At 36.2% G+C, this 19,010-nt stretch overlaps 1 protein-coding gene across 2 annotated transcripts in view; it reads right to left on the bottom strand.

Annotated features, from left to right (window-relative positions):
• Positions 1–223: 223 nt before the first annotated feature.
• LOC121420229 (limbic system-associated membrane protein-like) overlaps positions 224–19,010 on the bottom strand; it is a 34,060-nt gene continuing 15,273 nt past the window's right edge. The window contains exons 5-13 of one of the 2 annotated variants that reach the window (XM_041614791.1): positions 13,436–13,639; positions 11,692–11,814; positions 10,334–10,496; positions 7,425–7,457; positions 4,767–4,867; positions 4,224–4,387; positions 3,348–3,531; positions 2,313–2,366; positions 224–1,107 (exon numbers count right to left, since the gene is read on the bottom strand). In XM_041614791.1, the coding sequence (XP_041470725.1) occupies positions 998–1,107; positions 2,313–2,366; positions 3,348–3,531; positions 4,224–4,387; positions 4,767–4,867; positions 7,425–7,457; positions 10,334–10,496; positions 11,692–11,814; positions 13,436–13,639 (1,136 nt within the window). In that variant the 3' untranslated portion in view covers positions 224–997. The remainder of the gene's footprint in view (positions 1,108–2,312; positions 2,367–3,347; positions 3,532–4,223; positions 4,388–4,766; positions 4,868–7,424; positions 7,458–10,333; positions 10,497–11,691; positions 11,815–13,435; positions 13,640–19,010) is intronic. The other variant, XM_041614792.1, reaches the window with a different exon arrangement.

Raw genomic sequence — 19,010 nt, 5'->3', positions numbered from 1 at the left:
AAATAAAGGTAGGGGAATCATGCTACAAATGTACTACTACTGCTTCTACCACTTCTGCTACTTATGCTGCAGTTACTGCAACTACTGCTGCTGCTACCTTTACTTTTACTACTGCTAATACTACTGCTACTACTACTGCTACTACTACTACTACTACTACTACCGCTACTACTACTACTACTACTACTACTACTACATGTACTACAACTACTACTACTACTACTATTACTACTACTACTACTATTTCTACTACTATATTTCTACTTCTTTTTGGTCTACTATTACTTCTATAACTTCTTAATGCATCTGCTATTACCAGTGCTTCAACTTCAATTACGCTACTGCTTTCATCGTTTTCTTTTACGTACATGTAACCTTAGAGCGACGGCTTGTATATTTTATTCACAATCTCAAACGGTGCTTCGTACTTTTGTTTTGGATCATAGGAGCATTTGTCACTGAAAACTAGTATAAGCTATTGAAATCCTTGGATCTGACTAAAATGTTTCATGAAATGCTTTTTAGTCCACGGGCCATATGCGAATCTTCCAGTATTGTCGATGAATTTGGAGCACCACCATCCACGCGCTAATCTTTCTTGATGATTTTTTCATGCTCAATATATATATATATTTTTGTTCTCTTCCCCCATTCATGTCTTTACTATAAGATACATGGGTGCAAGTTCCAATTCTTTTCTAGGACACTATGTATTTGGAATTCGTAATTCAGTTTACATACCTACACTGTGGTCTCTGGCGTTAAAATGATTATCATTAATTAGAGCAAGGTATTACATGGTGAACTATATGCTACTCTTTACGATTTTTTCCATTTCGGGTAAAAGAACTATTTAAAATTATCCTTCCTTTATTCGTTAGTCTAAAACAGAAAAAAAGTCAGCCCCATGTGCTGAAAATTATATAATTCTCAACATAAACACCATATAGTATGTAGATCATGAAAATGAGTCTAATGAAAAAAAAAGTACAGATGATTATGACATCAAAAGACAGGACATGATTGTTGCTGTTGCCATGACAAGTATTGAAAATCTCTCAGCACTCGATGAGGAGGGTGTCCACGTCTCAATGCAGGAATCAGAATCTGAAGAAGAAATTGTATGAAGATTTCATTTCAAAAGTTATCTTTTAACAGTTTACTGATTGCTAGAAATTAACAGTTGTATGGGTGAAAAGCATATCAAGATTGTGACAATATATAAATATATATATATATATTTATCAAAGTGTATAAGCATGACACTGGGTTGCTTCATAAAACAGTTACTTTGACTTTACAGCATGCTCTCAGGGCTGGTGACCGATTTCGCACGCAGTGTTTTAAGGTAAAATAAGGTGCCTAAAAATAAATTAAAGTCATGACATTACAAGAAGTTTCAAACATTCCTGAATTCCCAAAAGATTTGCTGGGAGGACTGGTGACCGAAACAAGGGTTTCGTCCATCATCCATGATAATATAAGTTTCGGAGCTGAGGGAAAATGGCAAGTTTGACTTTTCTCCAAAGTCCAATTTCTGACAACTCTAAGAAATAAATTGCTAATTTAGTAGCTAAATAGCTTGTAGCGTGACTGCATCTCAGAGTGCTGATACATTCATTCAAATTTGAACAAGAAAAATCAGCACTCCGAAGTGCAGACACTGTACAAACTCCATAAGTGCTAAATTAGCTCTTCATTTTTTTAAGTGTAAAGACTTCCCCTGGTTGTTTTTTGTCATGAAGGGCATTCTACAAAGCATTTTCTGTATTCTTAAATGCGTCGTGGAGCGAAAACTAAGGGTGTGTTTATGCTTCCATTGCGAGGACACAATCAGCGATTTCAAACGTCGATTCAAAACGCTGATCGTAAACGTGGTTCTGGGAGTGCTGTTTATGCTTAACTTTTCAGAGCAAATCATGATCTCCAGCTGGCTTCGCATCGTAAAGCGAGGTCGAATTGGGCGCGCCTTTTTTCCTGATTGTTATTACGTGGAGATAACATGGAGCAATACGACTGTATTTGCCCGCGGATTTTCATCTTACCGGAAGCATGTACCAAATGACGTCATTTAAACACGTTTACGATCGTAGTTCTGTTTATACTTCCCCAGAAAGCCTGATTCTGGTCAAACGACGTTTACAAACGCACCTTTTTGTGAGTTTACGATCGGCGTTTTGAAACAGCGTTTAAATGAAAGTAAGCATGGACGCAACCGTGTTTTGGACTAATCACGTTTGGAAACGCTGATTCTGGCCTGAAAAGTGGAAGCATAAACACGGCCTAACTATTGTCTCTGTTTCGACACTTACCTGTGCAACTGACCGCATAGGCCGACTTAGGTGTAGCAGGGGATTTAAAGTCAACTGAAAAGTAACAGAATAAAGAACATATAAATTCAATCATGTCATTGCATATCTTAACTTATTGTTTGTTTACTTGTATGAATTGTCCGTTTGGTAATCATGGTAACAGAAATTGTATAGTGCAGGTGTTGATGTACACTACTACTACTACTACTACTACTACCACTACTACTGCTTCTACAACTACCATATATCTACTACTACATCCATGACAAGCACGACAATCACAAAATAAAACTAGTAATTGGTAAAAATGCAAATTGCGGTTCTTCTTTCTTTTCATATACACTCTAAAAACAAATCAGTCAAAAATGACTAGTTAATAGGATCAGCTGGGTGCAACTGTTATTCTAGTCCTATTGAACCGGACATGGTGGCTCAGTGGTAGAGCGCCCGCCTCATGGACGGGAGGTCGTGGGTTCGATTCCCGGCCGAGTCATACCAAAGACTGATAAAAATGGGACCTTCTGCCTTCTTGTCGGGCACTCGACATGTGAGAATTGAGAAGGGTAATAATAACTATATGTTTTGTAATAATTATGTTTTGCAGGGCTCACTGGAGGAACAGCTTATAGCTGAGACTGGCTACCCTGGGTAAATAAGAGTTATTATCATTTATATTTGACTATTTTCTAGTCATATTGTACTAGAAAAGAGCTATTTCAGTGATTGCCATATCAGTTGCTCCCAGTTGACTACTGGTCTAGTCAATTTGACTGATATGTTTTAAGAGTGTATATCTTTTAAATATCCACTTGAACAGCAAAATGAATACAGTTTATACATATCAACAATAATATATAAAATACAATTCAAATGCCTTTTGAAATAAAACAATGATACTTATGCCAATTTAGTCGAAAATATAGGATAGATCAACAGGCACGTGGAGATAACTTCGTAAGAGCTAGAAGTGAATTATGTTCCCTACTAAACAACACACGCACACACACCCACCCACACACACAGAGCGCAACTTACCCGAGGACGTTGTAAATGTGTACGATACGCAATCTCCCAGGCCATAGTCACTCTGAGGACACACGCGTCCTACGTATGAGCTATTCTCCTTCAAGTCACGGAGTATTATAAATTGTTTGCCTTGGACAGTCTCCGATAAGGCCTCGTTGGGCCATAGGACGGGAACCATTTTACCTGATCTATACTGAGGTAAAAACAAAATAATAAAAACATTTTAATGCATATGCCGAAAAAAGACAATTTTGATTTGTCACGAAACCTTTGAAATACGCTTTGATATCAAGAGTTGAAAATTCATCATGTTTATGATCATTCGCCTGTGCTAAACACCATATCTTCCAGTTCAGGGTCGTATTTCATAATCAAACAAGGTATATATAGTCCTCTGATGGTAACAATCATGGAAATCTATATTTTTATGTGGCTGCTGGGCCATGTCACCATAATAATTACAAAATTAATTGCGTACAGATGGGTGGCCTTGGGGCCGAGGACCACTATAATCTTCATGGCTAAGAAAAAGGGGGAAAATAAAGAAAAGGAAAAGCTAAAATATGTTTTAAGAATATTATGAAAACAATTGTCACAAAATTATTTGGTATTAAAAGGGTAAAAAATGTCGCTAGATTCGCTCGCTCGCAGCATTTTAGAAATTTTAAACTGCATGTCAGACTGATCCTATATTGGTTCGTTACGCTACTCGTAATTACCATAATGGCGACGGCGATGCTACCCTAACGAATTCGTTTTTTGAAACATGCCCCAGAGCGTCACAGAAGGGACGATTAATCATGAATACTCCTTTAGAAAAAGACTGTGGCAACTTAGACTTTCACGTTTAACAATAATAACCTTTTTCAAATGATATATTCTTACTTGAATGTCTTTTCTTTGATACTTGATGATATATCGAGCGACAGGGATATTGTCGATTCGGACACCATTCCGTCTCCTGGTAGAAGATTCCCATGTAAGATTGTAGGTGTGACGAAATTTACCCTGTGGATTAGTGTTGGTTATAATTGGCGCTAGAGGGCGCCCTGCAAATAAAGGATAAGAAAACACCTCTTACTTCCATGTAGGACTTTATACATCGGAACGACGCGAGATTTTTAGGCGTTTAATATGGATGTTACTGGATTCTGCCTTGCCCGCACACAATAGAAGCACTCTTCCCTTCGGAGCATACGATCAGATCTTTATAGAAGATAGGACCAACTATGAAATAAAAATCACCCCAGTTTTGCTTCTATCATTATTACACTAATAAAATACTGAAGTTCGATAAGCAATTGTATAAAAGTTCATTTCATTGTTACTAACTTTTAAGTAGGATCTGTAAATGTTGAATAGAAATCAAACGCAAGTTTTGTGCGTGTAACGCCCCATTAGTCATGTTGGTAAAAGGGATCAACTCACCGCTTACAACTATCGTGGCTGATGACGTTCCGACCTGATTTGTCACCACGCAGGTGTAATTTCCATAGTCTGTTTCTGGGTCTAGCTTCAGAATAACAAACCTATAAGGATATCAAAAATTATCATCACAATCACGCGCAGAGCAATTGTATTTTAATATGGGGGAGAGGCGCGAATTGAATGCGATGCTATTTTCTTTACTCAGATGAATAAAATAGCACAAGAAGGTTACACAACTTAGACCTCCACGTCTTATACTTTTCTTTCCCCTTTTCCCTTCTAAACGACATTTCTCCTTGTTTTTGCACTAACTGAAATTATAAAGGGGGTTCTACTGCCCCCTGTGGTACTCCCCGATGTTAATATAGAAATAGAGGGTACTTAGGAAGAGGCCTATATAAAATATATGAAATTGGACGACCGAATGGAACAGTCTTTCTTGAAGCATTTTATCAGTTATTTTCACTGACAAATTTGCCCTGGGCAAATCAGATGCAAGAATTTAAAAAGCTAATAGAAATAGTGAGCAAAGTTTATGGAAATGCTCCACTATAAGAGACATGAGCACACAATCCGTGAATGCTCGTGTTGTGCAAGAATTCGCACGAGCGAAGCGACCGAGATGATTTTGAGTTTGCTTTAGTAATATCAAATTAAAGTTAAATTGACTTTTTCCCCATCTGTCCTGCCCTAAAGGCATTAGCTTTTGGAATAAGCAGTTGTGGATCCTATAACATTTCCGATTTGGGACAACAAAACATGAGTATAACTGATATAATCAGGAGTATAGCAATAGTCTTAGCATTACATCATTTCTTTTTATTCATGTCACAATTCATTTTATCGGCTGTTATTATCGTTTGCTGCATTACCTCAAGAATCTCAAAAACATCTCCTTTGCAACTTCATAAAATAAAACATCTTGAACCTTGTAGAAGTCAAGCGTAACTTTACCATCAATCCCGTCAAGTTCATGTTCGAAATACATAACGGATGGTGACATATATGTAAATACATGTACATGTATACAATAATATTCCACTAAGAATCCGGCTCTCTCGCAAACTCACATCAGCATCTTTACACACACACATACCCACGCACATTGTAAACAATAATGTCTACATCTGTACATTAAAAGAGCTAGAATAAGAATGTGTACTGTAACGTAAGTGATATTTGCAGCAAATCAATTATAAGTAGCATCTGATAATATAATTTTGATGTTAATATGGCATTAGCTGGTACATGCTCTGTTTGGGGTTAATTTGTTTGTTGTATCACAGAAACAGTCACATATATTGTATATAAGTACGGAAGATAGATAAGCTTTGATCATAAATCATGTCAGTTGTATTATGCCTGCAAGGCAAGTTAGTCCTTTCACAAAGCGAAACAATATCTAGATACTGTACATTAAAGGTATTAATGGGTTTTCTACTTCTAGAAATGCTACTTCGAAATGTGATATGCATTCAACAGACAGATATTATGTAATTGTGACAAAGATTATAAAATGGAAAGAGGAAAAATGAGGAAAATAAATAAACAAAAAAAGTGAAAGGGGAAAAAGTGATTGGAAAGGAGGAAGACGAGGACATTAATCAGGATATAATCGAAAAAAATGTAAAGATAGTAGAAGAGAAAGATAAGAGAATTAAAGGAGAAGATGAAGAAAATGAGAAAGTAGAATAATATTAACAAGAGGGATGCCTGAGGAGAAGAAGAAAGATGGCGAAGACGAAGAATAAGTAAATTGATAAAAAAGGAGAAGAATCAGTAGACAAGAACAAATGGCAGAACAGAGAAGAAGAAAAGAAGAATGATATATTGGTTTAAAGAACTGCTACACATACACGACAGACTGGATAATTGTTACGGTAGTATATCACACGATACATAAACACAATTAGGAAACCAATTTCAATCAGAACTATTTGTTTATACTAAATATCAGATTGCAGAAAAGGTGTTAGATAAATGCCTATCATGCAAAAATGAATTTCACCCCCTCCAATAAAAAATCACGTACATACGGATTCATTAGCTTTCCACGCAATTTATAATGTGCGAAGAAAAAAAGACTTTACACCTATAAAAGATAAGATGTATAATAATCTACTGATTATAAATCATAAGTAATAAGCATCTAAATCATAAATAATAAGCATCTGTTCAGTTATTACATTCTTTGACTTACTAGTTCGAAAAATAAGAACAATGAATAAGGTTCTAAAGCCATGCTAATTCAGGTGCCTTCCGATATCTTATTTTTAAGAAAATCGTTTATGACTACATTAAATCAAATTAATTAAATTTATTAACTTAATACAATACAAATGTGATGATATCCGAAATAAACAAGAATCGTGTGTACAAATTCAATGTCTAAATCTGACAATACCTATTTTTGCCGAGATGTAATGAAAAATAAAAAAAGGGTACAATGAAAGGTTAGTGCTATTTTTATGCGAATAACACAAATTTGAATTGATATATGGATATAAATGTAGTTACAATGAAAAAAAAACATTGATTAAAAAAAGAAAATATGTAATATTAAAACAAACATTCTAACGATGCATACTACTAAGGCTAAGCAAAACTAAATATAAAAAAAAGATCTAAAGAGTGAACGACAAGCGAAATTAAACTTGCCTAGTGAAATTCGAGAAACACGTAAGGGGGATCCTGATGATATTAATACATAAAAAACAATAACAACATGAAAATACACCATTGGGGCAAATGGTCGGAATGGGAACACAAAAATCGATGATTAATATCGAGAATGTTATCTGAAATATTTCACGTTGCTGAAAGAGCTGTTCTAGTGTACGGGAAATCATCTTAAAATGGGTGATTGTGCGTGTGCGTGTATGTATATATTTGTGGGGGTGAGTAAGAATTTGTGTGTGTGTGTGTTGTGTGGGAGGGGTGATCATGCACATATCACAAATAAATGGTATTATTTTCCCGCATCTTTAATGTGTGTGTGTGTCTGGGGGGGGGGGGGGGGTGAAAAGGTTTGGGTGTGTGTGTGTGTGGGGTATGTGAAAGGTTTGTGTGGGTGTGTGTGTGTGTGTACGCCCGTGTGTACGTAGGGGAACGGGAGTGAACCATTAAAATTAAATTTTAAGTTCACCCCAAAAGTCTAATTCCATAGCCGTGCACAATTGTGTCCTTTTAGAACGTAACACGCAGAAACACATAAGTTAAAGTGTAAATCTGCTTAAACTGTTGTGATGTGCGAGAAATCATCTTCATGCTATCTTCTATTAAACTTAAAGTAAAATTTTGAAATTAAATATAGAATAAAGTAAAAGTGCAATAACGCTATCGACTCAATGATTCGAAAGAAAGGATGTTTCATATAGACCTACCAAAATAAACAACGTAAAATAATGTAATGTATTAGTGCCGTCTTTTGTTACATGTTCATCCGACCCCGTTAAGGTTTTCAATGGTAACACCTCTGTTACATGGTTTACACGTATCCCTATATCCTCCAAGGGAGGGCGCTAGGATGACCTTATATGCACAAGGTCTGTACATAAGAAAAAATGACAAGGCGCTGATCATGCCCAAACCTATATACATGCAGGTGTGCATTGACATACAGTACATGCCAGAGAAAAATTCATTGCAAACAATGGAAACTTGCGTGGATTACTTAAGAAAAAAAACCAAATATCATATTACAATATAGAATTGCGTCAAATGCATTTCACGCAAAGGGATTATAAATGGAAGACGGCCATGCTTTTTTTCAAATCAGAATCATTTTTATTCTGACGCACACTCCATGCAAGTAACTCAAATATGTGGTGCATAATGCTTGCGTTTGAAAAGTGATAGTTGATTTTGCTACACTCCCATATTGCTCAAAATAAACACTCGAGACCCTTCGCTTTAAAAGTTACTTTTATGCAAATTAACCATCTAACGGTGACTTCCATTGAAAGTGTTTATTTTTATTACCTATAAGCTGAGCAATCTTAGCATGTTAGCTGGCTAGCTGCAATTAGTTTGGGATGTTACTATAATCGTATTTTTATGCATCGAGTCCTCGGTGGGCGGGAAATTATCGGCACGTTTTTAATCAAGGAATTTGATCTATCGAGACATGAAGATGTCTCTAATTGTTTTCTAGATTGCTAATTGAATTTGCAGGCCATCACAGTATTCTTTGCCAAATTGTTCTGGTAAAATGGAATGTTAAATCATCAAAGTGAATATAAAGCAGGTGATTATTACATTAATTTACATCCCACAATGCTCCTTCCATAATGATAGTTGTTCACACATTTTAAATTCGGAGTCGCACTTCCCTTTAATAGAGAGTATGTCATGCGTATCGCATGATCAATGTGTGGATGGTTATCAACTTATTAACTAAAAATATATCAATTAGTTTATGATTTGTTTTCAAAAAGTATTTTCTTCTCTAAAATATCATTTTCATCCAATGTTCACCGGCGGTCATCTAGCAGTGATGGAAGTAGATAGAAGGAAAAATTACACGTATAAAGATGTACGATGGTTAGGTCGGAAAATCCCAAGACCGTTGGGTTCCGAGTGCGAGTCCCTGATAGTGTTTGGGTGTAATATATGGGTTTGTGTCATCACGTTGTGTTCACTCTAAAAAGAAATATTGGGTAAAAATGCTACATGAGGGTAAATATGTGTCCAACCAAATTTTGGCATTTCTTTTGGGCATTTTTATTTATCCAGTGTGATGAAAATTTGCTCATTCTAAAGTAATTGCTACTTATTTTTCTTACCTTACTGGACAATATGCTTCCCGCACTGGGTAAAGTACTGCCTCAAATTGGTTGGACACCTAATTACCCTCGTGCTGGTTTCAGGAATTTAGGTGGCCCTTTTTTCCCAAATGGTCGGGTAGACGCGATTGCCCCACCCGACGCAATAACCCGATGCGATAAAACAAGTCGAAATATATATCCACGTTCGCCACTCCTTAAATGGATACACATTACCCCGTGAATTTTTCATCATGTTCACAGTGCCAAAGTTCTTTGTTAAAAATCCCCAGGAAGTGTAGAATGTGAATTGAAGTAGGCAGGTCAGTACTCGCTGAGCACCAAAATTCGGTAGACACTGTCAATGTAGCATTCAACGTGCTACAAAGAACTCCTAAAAATACAACAACACTAAGCATGCTTAAATGAACAACATGACCAAGATGCTTACCAAAATGCTGGACGGGGGTGGGGTATTTGAAAAGGGATTTCATGCATAAACAGACACTTTTAATTGCCAAAAACATGCCAACTGATAACTGTAAAGACAACTTCATATCCGCAGCTAACAAGACTTATTCATGCATCACATCATGTGCATGGTACCACTGCACAGATGTAAAGAGGCTTTCAAGCATTTATGCATATTGAGTAAAAGAATCCCGTTTCAGCTATCACACTTACATGTTATCACCAAATTAGACCGTTTTATAATTCATATGAAATCAAAATGCAAATGGATATACAAATTAACCCCCGATATTTCCTATGAAAACTGTTTGTGATGTCAAATAAAATACGTACGTGTTAGGTGTGGGATCTGCATCGTCTTCACTTATCCTTGCGCCATCTTTGGTCCAAAAGAAATCAAATGGTTCAGGATTTGCGCTCACGTTACACCCGAAAGTGACCGATCTGCCTGGAGCAGCCCGAATGTCCGGTTGTACGACCTTCACCTCCGGTTCATCTAAACAATAAAAACATGTATTAAATCTTAATTATAAATGGTCGAAAAAAAATCACTGACGTCTGCGATCAGCTCCTGAAATCCTTGTATCTAATTGGATGAGAGGACTTTTGGCATCGAAAAATCACCTTCAAGATGCTTCATGCAACTGCTCCGTGGTCCTGAAATCCTTGTATCTGATTGGATGAGAGGACTTTTGGCATCGAAATATCACCTTCAAGATGCTTCATGCAACTGCTCCTTGGTCCTGAAATCCTTGTATCTGATTGGATGAGAGGACTTTTGGCATCGAAAAATCACCTTCAAGATGCTTCATGCAACTGCTCCGTGGTCCTGAAATCCTTGTATCTGATTGGATGAGAGGACTTTTGGCATCGAAAAATCACCTTCAAGATGCTTCATGCAACTGCTCCGTGGTCCTGAAATCCTTGTATCTGATTGGATGAGAGGACTTTTGGCATCGAAAAATCACCTTCAAGATACCTCATGCAACAGCTCCGTGGTCCTGTGACACCTTAATGAATGTTTAAAAAAGCATTTTATGGCACCAAAGGTAATGAATCAGAATATTTAACGAAAAATATGGTTTCCTAATGAAGTTTATGATTACAAGAATACAATTATCTTACATGCAAGAATTTTTTTTCTCACTGCCATGGATCCGCTCAAGACCGCAGTGTGGCAACAGTATGTGACACTGTGAAATGGTGTAAAATAATATTTGTATTCATACATTTGAGCATTTGAAAAGTGTAGTCGCATTTCATATAGTCCACCATGTGAACACACTGTGGAAACTCACCTTGTTGCTGTGTTCATAGTGTGAAATCATTTCCACACTGCTGAATTTGAACATTTCAAAAGTATGAACCATATTTTCACATTGCCCACTATGTGAACACACTGTGAACTGTCGCAATGTCGAGGTATCCACAGCGTGAATCGTCCCCACACTGCAGACTTTGAGCATGAATAGTTTCAATTATATTTTCACAGTGCCCCATATGTGAACACACTATGAACTGTTGCTGTGTCGAGGTATCAACAGTGTGAAATTGTCCCCACGCCGCTGGATTTGAGCATTGTGATAATGAGAAAAACATTTTCCAAGTTCGCTATGTGAACACACTGTGATCACTCATACAGTTGAGGTATATATCCACAATGTGAAATTATTTTCACACTGCACACTTACATTGCACGACCAATGCCACAGTTTCGAAGGTGTGGCCGATCCGATTCGTAGCCTGGCAGCGATAGTCTCCGCTCTGGAATCTTGACACATTATTGATTGTGAAGAATCCATGTTTTGTCTCTTCTGAAACGACATGAAAGAAGAACAGGCCGTAAAGGGAAGAACACGTTAGTATGTGAGTTAACAGGGCATTGGGACAGTCAATGGCCTATATTCACAAGGTCTACAAGCAGTTGGCTTATTCTCAGGTAGTTGGCTACACCCATCTAAACCCATTTGGTCTACGAAGTCTTTGGTCTAATCGTCCTTGAGTCCGATTTAATACACACTAAATCTAATTCCCAGATGGTCCAGCTACCACTTTGCTTACTTATATTTCTGATTTAAAGTATAAACTATAAACCCTCAAAAAAGTATATGAAATATAATACAATTTCATGTGATTGATACTGATATTGATACTAATACTGATATATTTCGATACAACCCCTGGTTGCCGCTATAGCTCATATTTCAACAATTCATATTCCTGTGGCTCGTGATGAGAACTGTAACGTAACAAACGTGAAGCTTGCTGAATTACTCCCCATATGCAAAGTTAATTTGACCGCTGATCCTTTCATCGTGTCTATTCTATTTCGTATTTTTGTTTTAGGGAAGGAGGGGGGGGGGGTCAAAATAGTTTCTGATATACATCTACAAACACTAAAGTGCTGAAACAAAAGTCGATCCAAATTTGGACAACGTATTTTGTGAGACGTGATCTCGTCACGAAATCTTCCGGATTCTGCATTTAATAGTATCGGTGGCAGCAGTGGAATTTCTTAATATTTCTTGCAAGGAAAGGAAAAGGCGACTGTGGGTGTGTGCGGGCAGCACGTGTATCAACCCCTTAGAGACCCATTTGCACTACGTGAACCTTACTAATACACTCTTCGGATTTAAAGGAAGACTTCACTCTGAAAATAAAAGAAAAATAAAAGGCGGATATCGAGACGAAACAGTTGAAAAAGTGAATAGTATATCTTAAGGTTGTCTTCAAGAAAATGATTATAATTTTTCTTGGTTTAAATCATATAATGTACTCTTCCTGATTAATATCAAGGGACCCCTGACCCAGCACTTTATTTATTGACAAAAGATAAATTCTTAATTTTTTTTTTACTTTATTTAGAACTGAGTGAAATTACTTAAGCTGTTTGGAATTTATTAATTCGTGAGAGATGCGGTTTTTTTTTTTTTTAAATAAACGTTACATAAAAACTGAATCACTTCATATTCATACTTTTTTTTTTCTTCCACATAGTTTCTTTTCAAGTTCAGTTATTTTTTCAAAAAACTGTTGTAATTCGCCATTGGTAACTTTTATCATGGAATCTTTACTTCTTTACCAATATTTTCTTTACAATAAAAAAGGCCTACCTTTAAATCCGCGTAAAGTTGTGTTTAAAAGTAACATAAACCATAGGTGTAAAGGCTGTATGGGGGGGGGGGGGCTTAGGGACCATAGACCCCAAGAATTTTCACGATCCCCTCAAGACAGAGAGAGATAGAGAGAGAGAAAGATAAGGAGAAGTTGTGAAATATGACACCGATTACTTCAAAATTGTTGACAAAATACTTTATATTTTTGTATAGAAAAAGTCACTTATGTTTGCTCGCTCACAGCTTTTTACAGGAATTTTGTCTGGCCCCCTCCCTCCCTGTCTCATTAGACTACTAAGAGGAACAATCGGCAATTCACCTGTTCCTGGTGACAGTTCAAGAGTATTTTCTCCATCTGGTAGGCCTGGTATCATTTTAACCCAGGTAATGAAGGCGGAGGGTCGAGCGCTGGTGTTGCATGTCAGAGTAATGTTGTCTGTTTCATTCACGTAGATTACTTCCGGTTTGTAGCTCACCCAATATGGCGGTTGACGGGGTCCAATGTGGCGAATTACCGGCTCATCTGCAGATGAAGGGGAGAAAACATAAACAAAAAAATCTGTATTTAAAGTGCAACTCGGGTCTGAGTATTGAGTAGCCTAATTAACTTTGATAAATGTTTATTTTGTTGGTGGAAATTGCTAAATAAAATGCATAATGTTTTTAATTGTTGTTTGCATGCATACATATATACATATATGCATATGCATATATATCCATTTCTTTACAATATTTAAATAAAAAAGAGTTGCCAAAAGCTGTTGTACATATAAAGCTTTACACATATATGCATATATATATATATATATATATATATATATATATATATATATATATATATATATATATATATATATATAAAAATAACAAGTGGAATGCCTCTGGCCGTCTCACCTGCATCACGATATTCAACATAGCAGCAGTGCTGACTTTGAAAACTACTATAACTCGCACAAGATGTTCAGTGATACTTGGTTACTCTTATTTCCACCTTTTATGAACTAGACCAATACACTTTACAGAGATAGGATGGTAATTCAACAAATACCCCCAATGTGGCCAAAGTTCATTGACCTCACATGACCTTTGACCTTGATCATGTGACCTGAAACTTGCACAGGATATTCAATGATTCTTGATTACTCTTATGTCCAAGTTTCAAAAGTCAGATCAATAAACTTGTGAAGTTATGATGGTAATTCAACAGATACCCCCATTATGGCCAAAGTTCATTGACCTTTGATCTTGGTCATGTGACCTAAAATGTGCACAGGATGTTCAGTGATACTTGATTACTCTTATGTCCAAGTTTTATGAACTAGACCAACATACTTTTAAAGTTATGATGGTAATTCAACAAATACCCCCAATTCGGCCAAAGTTCATTGACCCTAAATGACCTTTGACCTTGATCATGTGACCTGAAACTTGTACAGGATGTTCAGTGATACTTGATTACTATTATGTCCAAGTTTCATGAATCAGATCCAAAAACTTTTAAAGTTTTGATTGTAATTCAACAGATACCCCCAAATCGGCCAAAGTTCATTGACCCTAAATGACCTTTGACCTTGGTCATGTGACATGAAACTCTACTAGGATGTTCAGTAATACTTGATTAACCTTATGGCCAAGTTTTATGAACTAGGTCCATATACTTTCTAAGTTATGATGTCATTTCAAAAACTTAACCTCAGGTTAAGATTTGATGTTGACGCCGCCGCCGCCGTCAGAAAAGCGGCGCCTATAGTCTCACTCTGCTATGCAGGTGAGACAAAAATGAAGGTCCTGCGTCGGTTGTGGTAGTATAAAGCAAAATACAAGGTGAATAAAACAACCGTATAGAAAGAAAGCTTTTCTTTCTATACGGTTGTTTTATTCACCTATTCTATTTTGCTATATACACACATATATATATACAGTGCGTCCCACAAAAAACGAAACCGAGATTTATCGATGATTTATCATAACTTAATCACAAATACAATAGACAAATGACCTACCATTTTAAAGCTTAGAATCTCCTCTTTCATCTGAAATTACTTAAATTATTTCTCATTCACGCATGAGTGAGCAAAAACAATTTGAAAAGGAGATTCCAAAAAGTAACTTGGCGGGTCGTATCTGGGTTTAAAAAGAAAACCACATTTTTAAAAAGTTCAATATCTGCTCTTTAATTTGATACCTCAATTACAGAAAATGGTCAAGGAATAACAAAGTTCTGGTTATTTGAAATAAGGCTTGAATTTCACTAATTTCATAAAATGAAGAGGTTTTACAGGCTAGCGTTCAAACTCACTCGACACTCCGTTTTGTTGACGATCAGCCATGCATTAACTCTTTTGTTACCGTGCGATATCTTCTGTGGGAAACTGGTGAAAACACGTTCATTTAATGAAATTATGGAAATACAAGCATTGATCCGAGGGATCATAGCTTTTTTACTTCTTGACCATTTTTTGTGATTAAGGTATCAAATAAAAGAGCAGATATTGAACCTTTTAGTCATGTGACTTTCTTTTTGAAATTTAGATACACCCCGCCAAATGAGTTTTTGGCATCCTTTCTTTGAATTGTTTTTGCTCACTCATGCGTGAATGAGGAATAATCTAAGTAGTACCAGATGAAAGAAGAGATTCTAAGCTTTACGTTGGTAGGTCATTTGTCTATTTTATCTATGATTAAGTTATGATAAATCATCACTAAATCTCGGTTTCGTTTTTTCTGGGACGCACTGTATATATATATGCATAAATACATAAATACACACACACACACATCTATCTATCTATCTATATGTATATATATATATATATATATATATATATGTATATATATATATGTATGTGTATGGGTGGGTGTGTGTGTGCGTGTAGTTTTCTAAAGTCCCCAAGTTCATCATTAAACATTCGAAATGAAAATACTCCAAAATTTAGAATTCTAGAAACATATAGAAAAGTAGCTAAATATGCACAGTGGAAGCCAACATAACATTTTATAGATTGTGTGGTACATAGGATGCACGTCTTATAGTATGCGGGTTCGCAGGTGCTTTCTTTGCGCGTAAAATTCATCGAGTTAATCGAAGAATCTGTTTCGAGTAAGATGAAATTGTCTCCAGAAGAGTAGCTAAACTGTAATCATTATTCACCCTGCTTCTTGCTGGAAATGTCAGGCCATGTCCGCCATTTTGATTTCCCATCACGTGTCTGCCATCCCCACCGGGGCGTCATATAAACACGAGATGAAACGTGTCGAGAACACCCCCAGCGTCGAATAAGTCACCAGAACCTTAACTGATGGCATATATCAACCCCATTTGAGGGACTTAATGCATCAGTGCTTATGCAAGAAGACGGCATATCTAAGACGAAGCGTTCCCAATTGGTATAAAGAAAATCATCTCTTCATTGAATATTTCATTGAATATTTCATAGAAAGTTAATTAGGTATGTATTGCAAAATTGCTAGAATGGGAAGTTAACGAGTTTTAAATCAAGGAGAAACTGTCCAGAATATCAAAGCTTCTGGGGTTCGATACACCTTTCAGGAGAGGACAAACGCAATTCTGAGAAAAGTCGAAGGCTGTTTGATTCGTTATGAAGTTATTTAGAATCATCAATATATTAACAGTTCATTGCCCCTGTTATAGGAGAAATAAACTAGTTATGGATTGCAGAAAAACTTGTTAGATTATTAGGATCCTGGTTTTCAGTGTTTTTGGCAAACCTTCTTTACTAGAGAAGGAAGTGAAACAATTTCTGCATATGTGATTTCAAATCGATTTGTTGAGAAGTTATTTTGTCACTGTTTTAGTAATCACATTATCTGATTATAGGATGGAACAATTTCCAATGCAATGTGTAGTGTGATTCGTAATTGTTTGGTGATTAGATGATGCACTAATCCCAAATTAATTTATCGGGAAAAGTATTCATGATTTCGCAAAATAGAAAACACAAACAGGAACAAAAATAAACATAAATTCAAGAAATCACAACCAGGAAAATAATAAAACAATAGAAGTCTTGAATGTAGAACCACCATTTTAAGCCAGATACGTCTCCATGTAACCGATGAGAACCACCGCAAAAGAACGATTTTGATGTCATATTAAAATTCCAAAAATTATTATGTTGCTTTAAAAAATACATCGGGCCAGTGTGATGTTTCCCTTTTTTTGCAATTTCTGTTCAAGTTCCTTGGTGAATGAGAACTTGAATTTGAATATGAAGATCTTTGAACGATTTTGATATGTCATATTAAAATTCCAAAAATTATGATGTTGCTTTCAAAAATACATCAGGCCAGTGTGATGTTTCCCTTTTTCTGCATTTTCTGTTCAAGTTCTTTGGTGAATGAGAACTTGACTTTGAATTGGACTTGGAACTTAATTCGAATATGAATTTGAATTTAGTTTTGGAATTGAATTTGAATATGGATTCAACCGATGTGTTGGCTAAGTTGGTAAGCGCCCGTCTCACAATAGGGAGGTTGGGGGTTCAATCCACCTACCGCGTCAGACCCAAACGTTGAAAGAAAGGAGCTGTTGCTACCCTGTTCGTGTTCAACGATTTTAAGGGATAGAGCTACGTCGGTCTGGCGCTGCACAGTGGCTGCCGGGCCCGCGATCAATTGGGCAGAAAATATTTTCTGAGTATTTATATTTCACATTTCATTTCGAACCATAAAATGGATTATGATTTTCATTTGAACACGATCCTAATATCCTACTTTACCATTGATGGAAGGGAGTGGATAACAGATGCACAGAGGTCTGAAATTTATACACGAGTTGGGAAACAAGGTAAATATAACTTGACGATCGTTAAAGGACAAGTCCACCCCAACAAAAAGATGATTTGAATAGAAAGAGAAAAATCAAACAAGAATAACACTGCTAAATTTCACCAAACAGTTATAAGCACATCCTGGTCAGTATGCAAATGAGGGGACCGATGACACCACTCACTCACTGTCTTTTGTATTTTATTATATGAAATATGAAATATTTGAATTTTCCCCTCATCGTCATGTGAGCGCAGTTTCATTTCTCCCTTAAGATGTGGAATTTGATGGTTTTAACATTTTGTGGTTCAAACAAGATGGTCATACTTGTCATATCCGTAAAAACTGAAATATTGTTTAATTCAAACAATAAAAAAACAAAAGAAATAGTGAGTGAGTGACATCATCAACTCTCTTATTTGCATATCACTGAGTTGAGCATAGAATTATTTTGGGAAAAATAAGCGACACTTTAAAATGTCATAACTTTCTTTTTTTTTCATCCGATTTTGATGACGTTTTCAGCATTATTCTTGTTTTATTTTTCTCTATTTTTTCAAATCAACCGTTTTTCTGGGATGGACTTTACCTTTAAAGAACCAATTTATATTTACCCAAATGGACGTCTGGATACACACACAAACACACATCAATAATGATGTAGTTATCACATTTTATACCTTATTAAGAAGGTAGGCACCTTTCGGATTTCAATTATACGTGTTATCCTGCTCATCGATCGTTAAACTTTAAAGCACTTTCCTCTGTTGGGACACACCTGACGTCACAATGGTGTCCATTCGTAGCCAGCCATTTAAGTCAAAAGACTGACGTCATCACCAAGTTAGAAATATAATCACGTGGGATATCGAATGTAATGATGTAAACTGTGTCAATTGATATGTGGAGAGAATGACTACCCCTGTTATATCATGGATAGCTAATCAAGATAAAACCAAGCAATGTTTACAATTCATGTTTCGTTCTTTAAAAAAATCAGCCTCCTATTGTTTACTACATTTTTTCAATAAACTGAAGCAGAATCGTCCATATACATTATGTACATGTACAAATATACTTAGCTCACTTGTCTGTTCGTCACAATC

This window comes from Lytechinus variegatus, chromosome 8 (genome assembly GCF_018143015.1).
Source record: "Lytechinus variegatus isolate NC3 chromosome 8, Lvar_3.0, whole genome shotgun sequence".
In the NCBI taxonomy this organism is placed as follows: domain Eukaryota; kingdom Metazoa; phylum Echinodermata; class Echinoidea; order Temnopleuroida; family Toxopneustidae; genus Lytechinus; species Lytechinus variegatus.
Note: the sequence above shows the minus strand (reverse complement) of the source record. Positions and strands in the feature narration are given on the sequence as shown.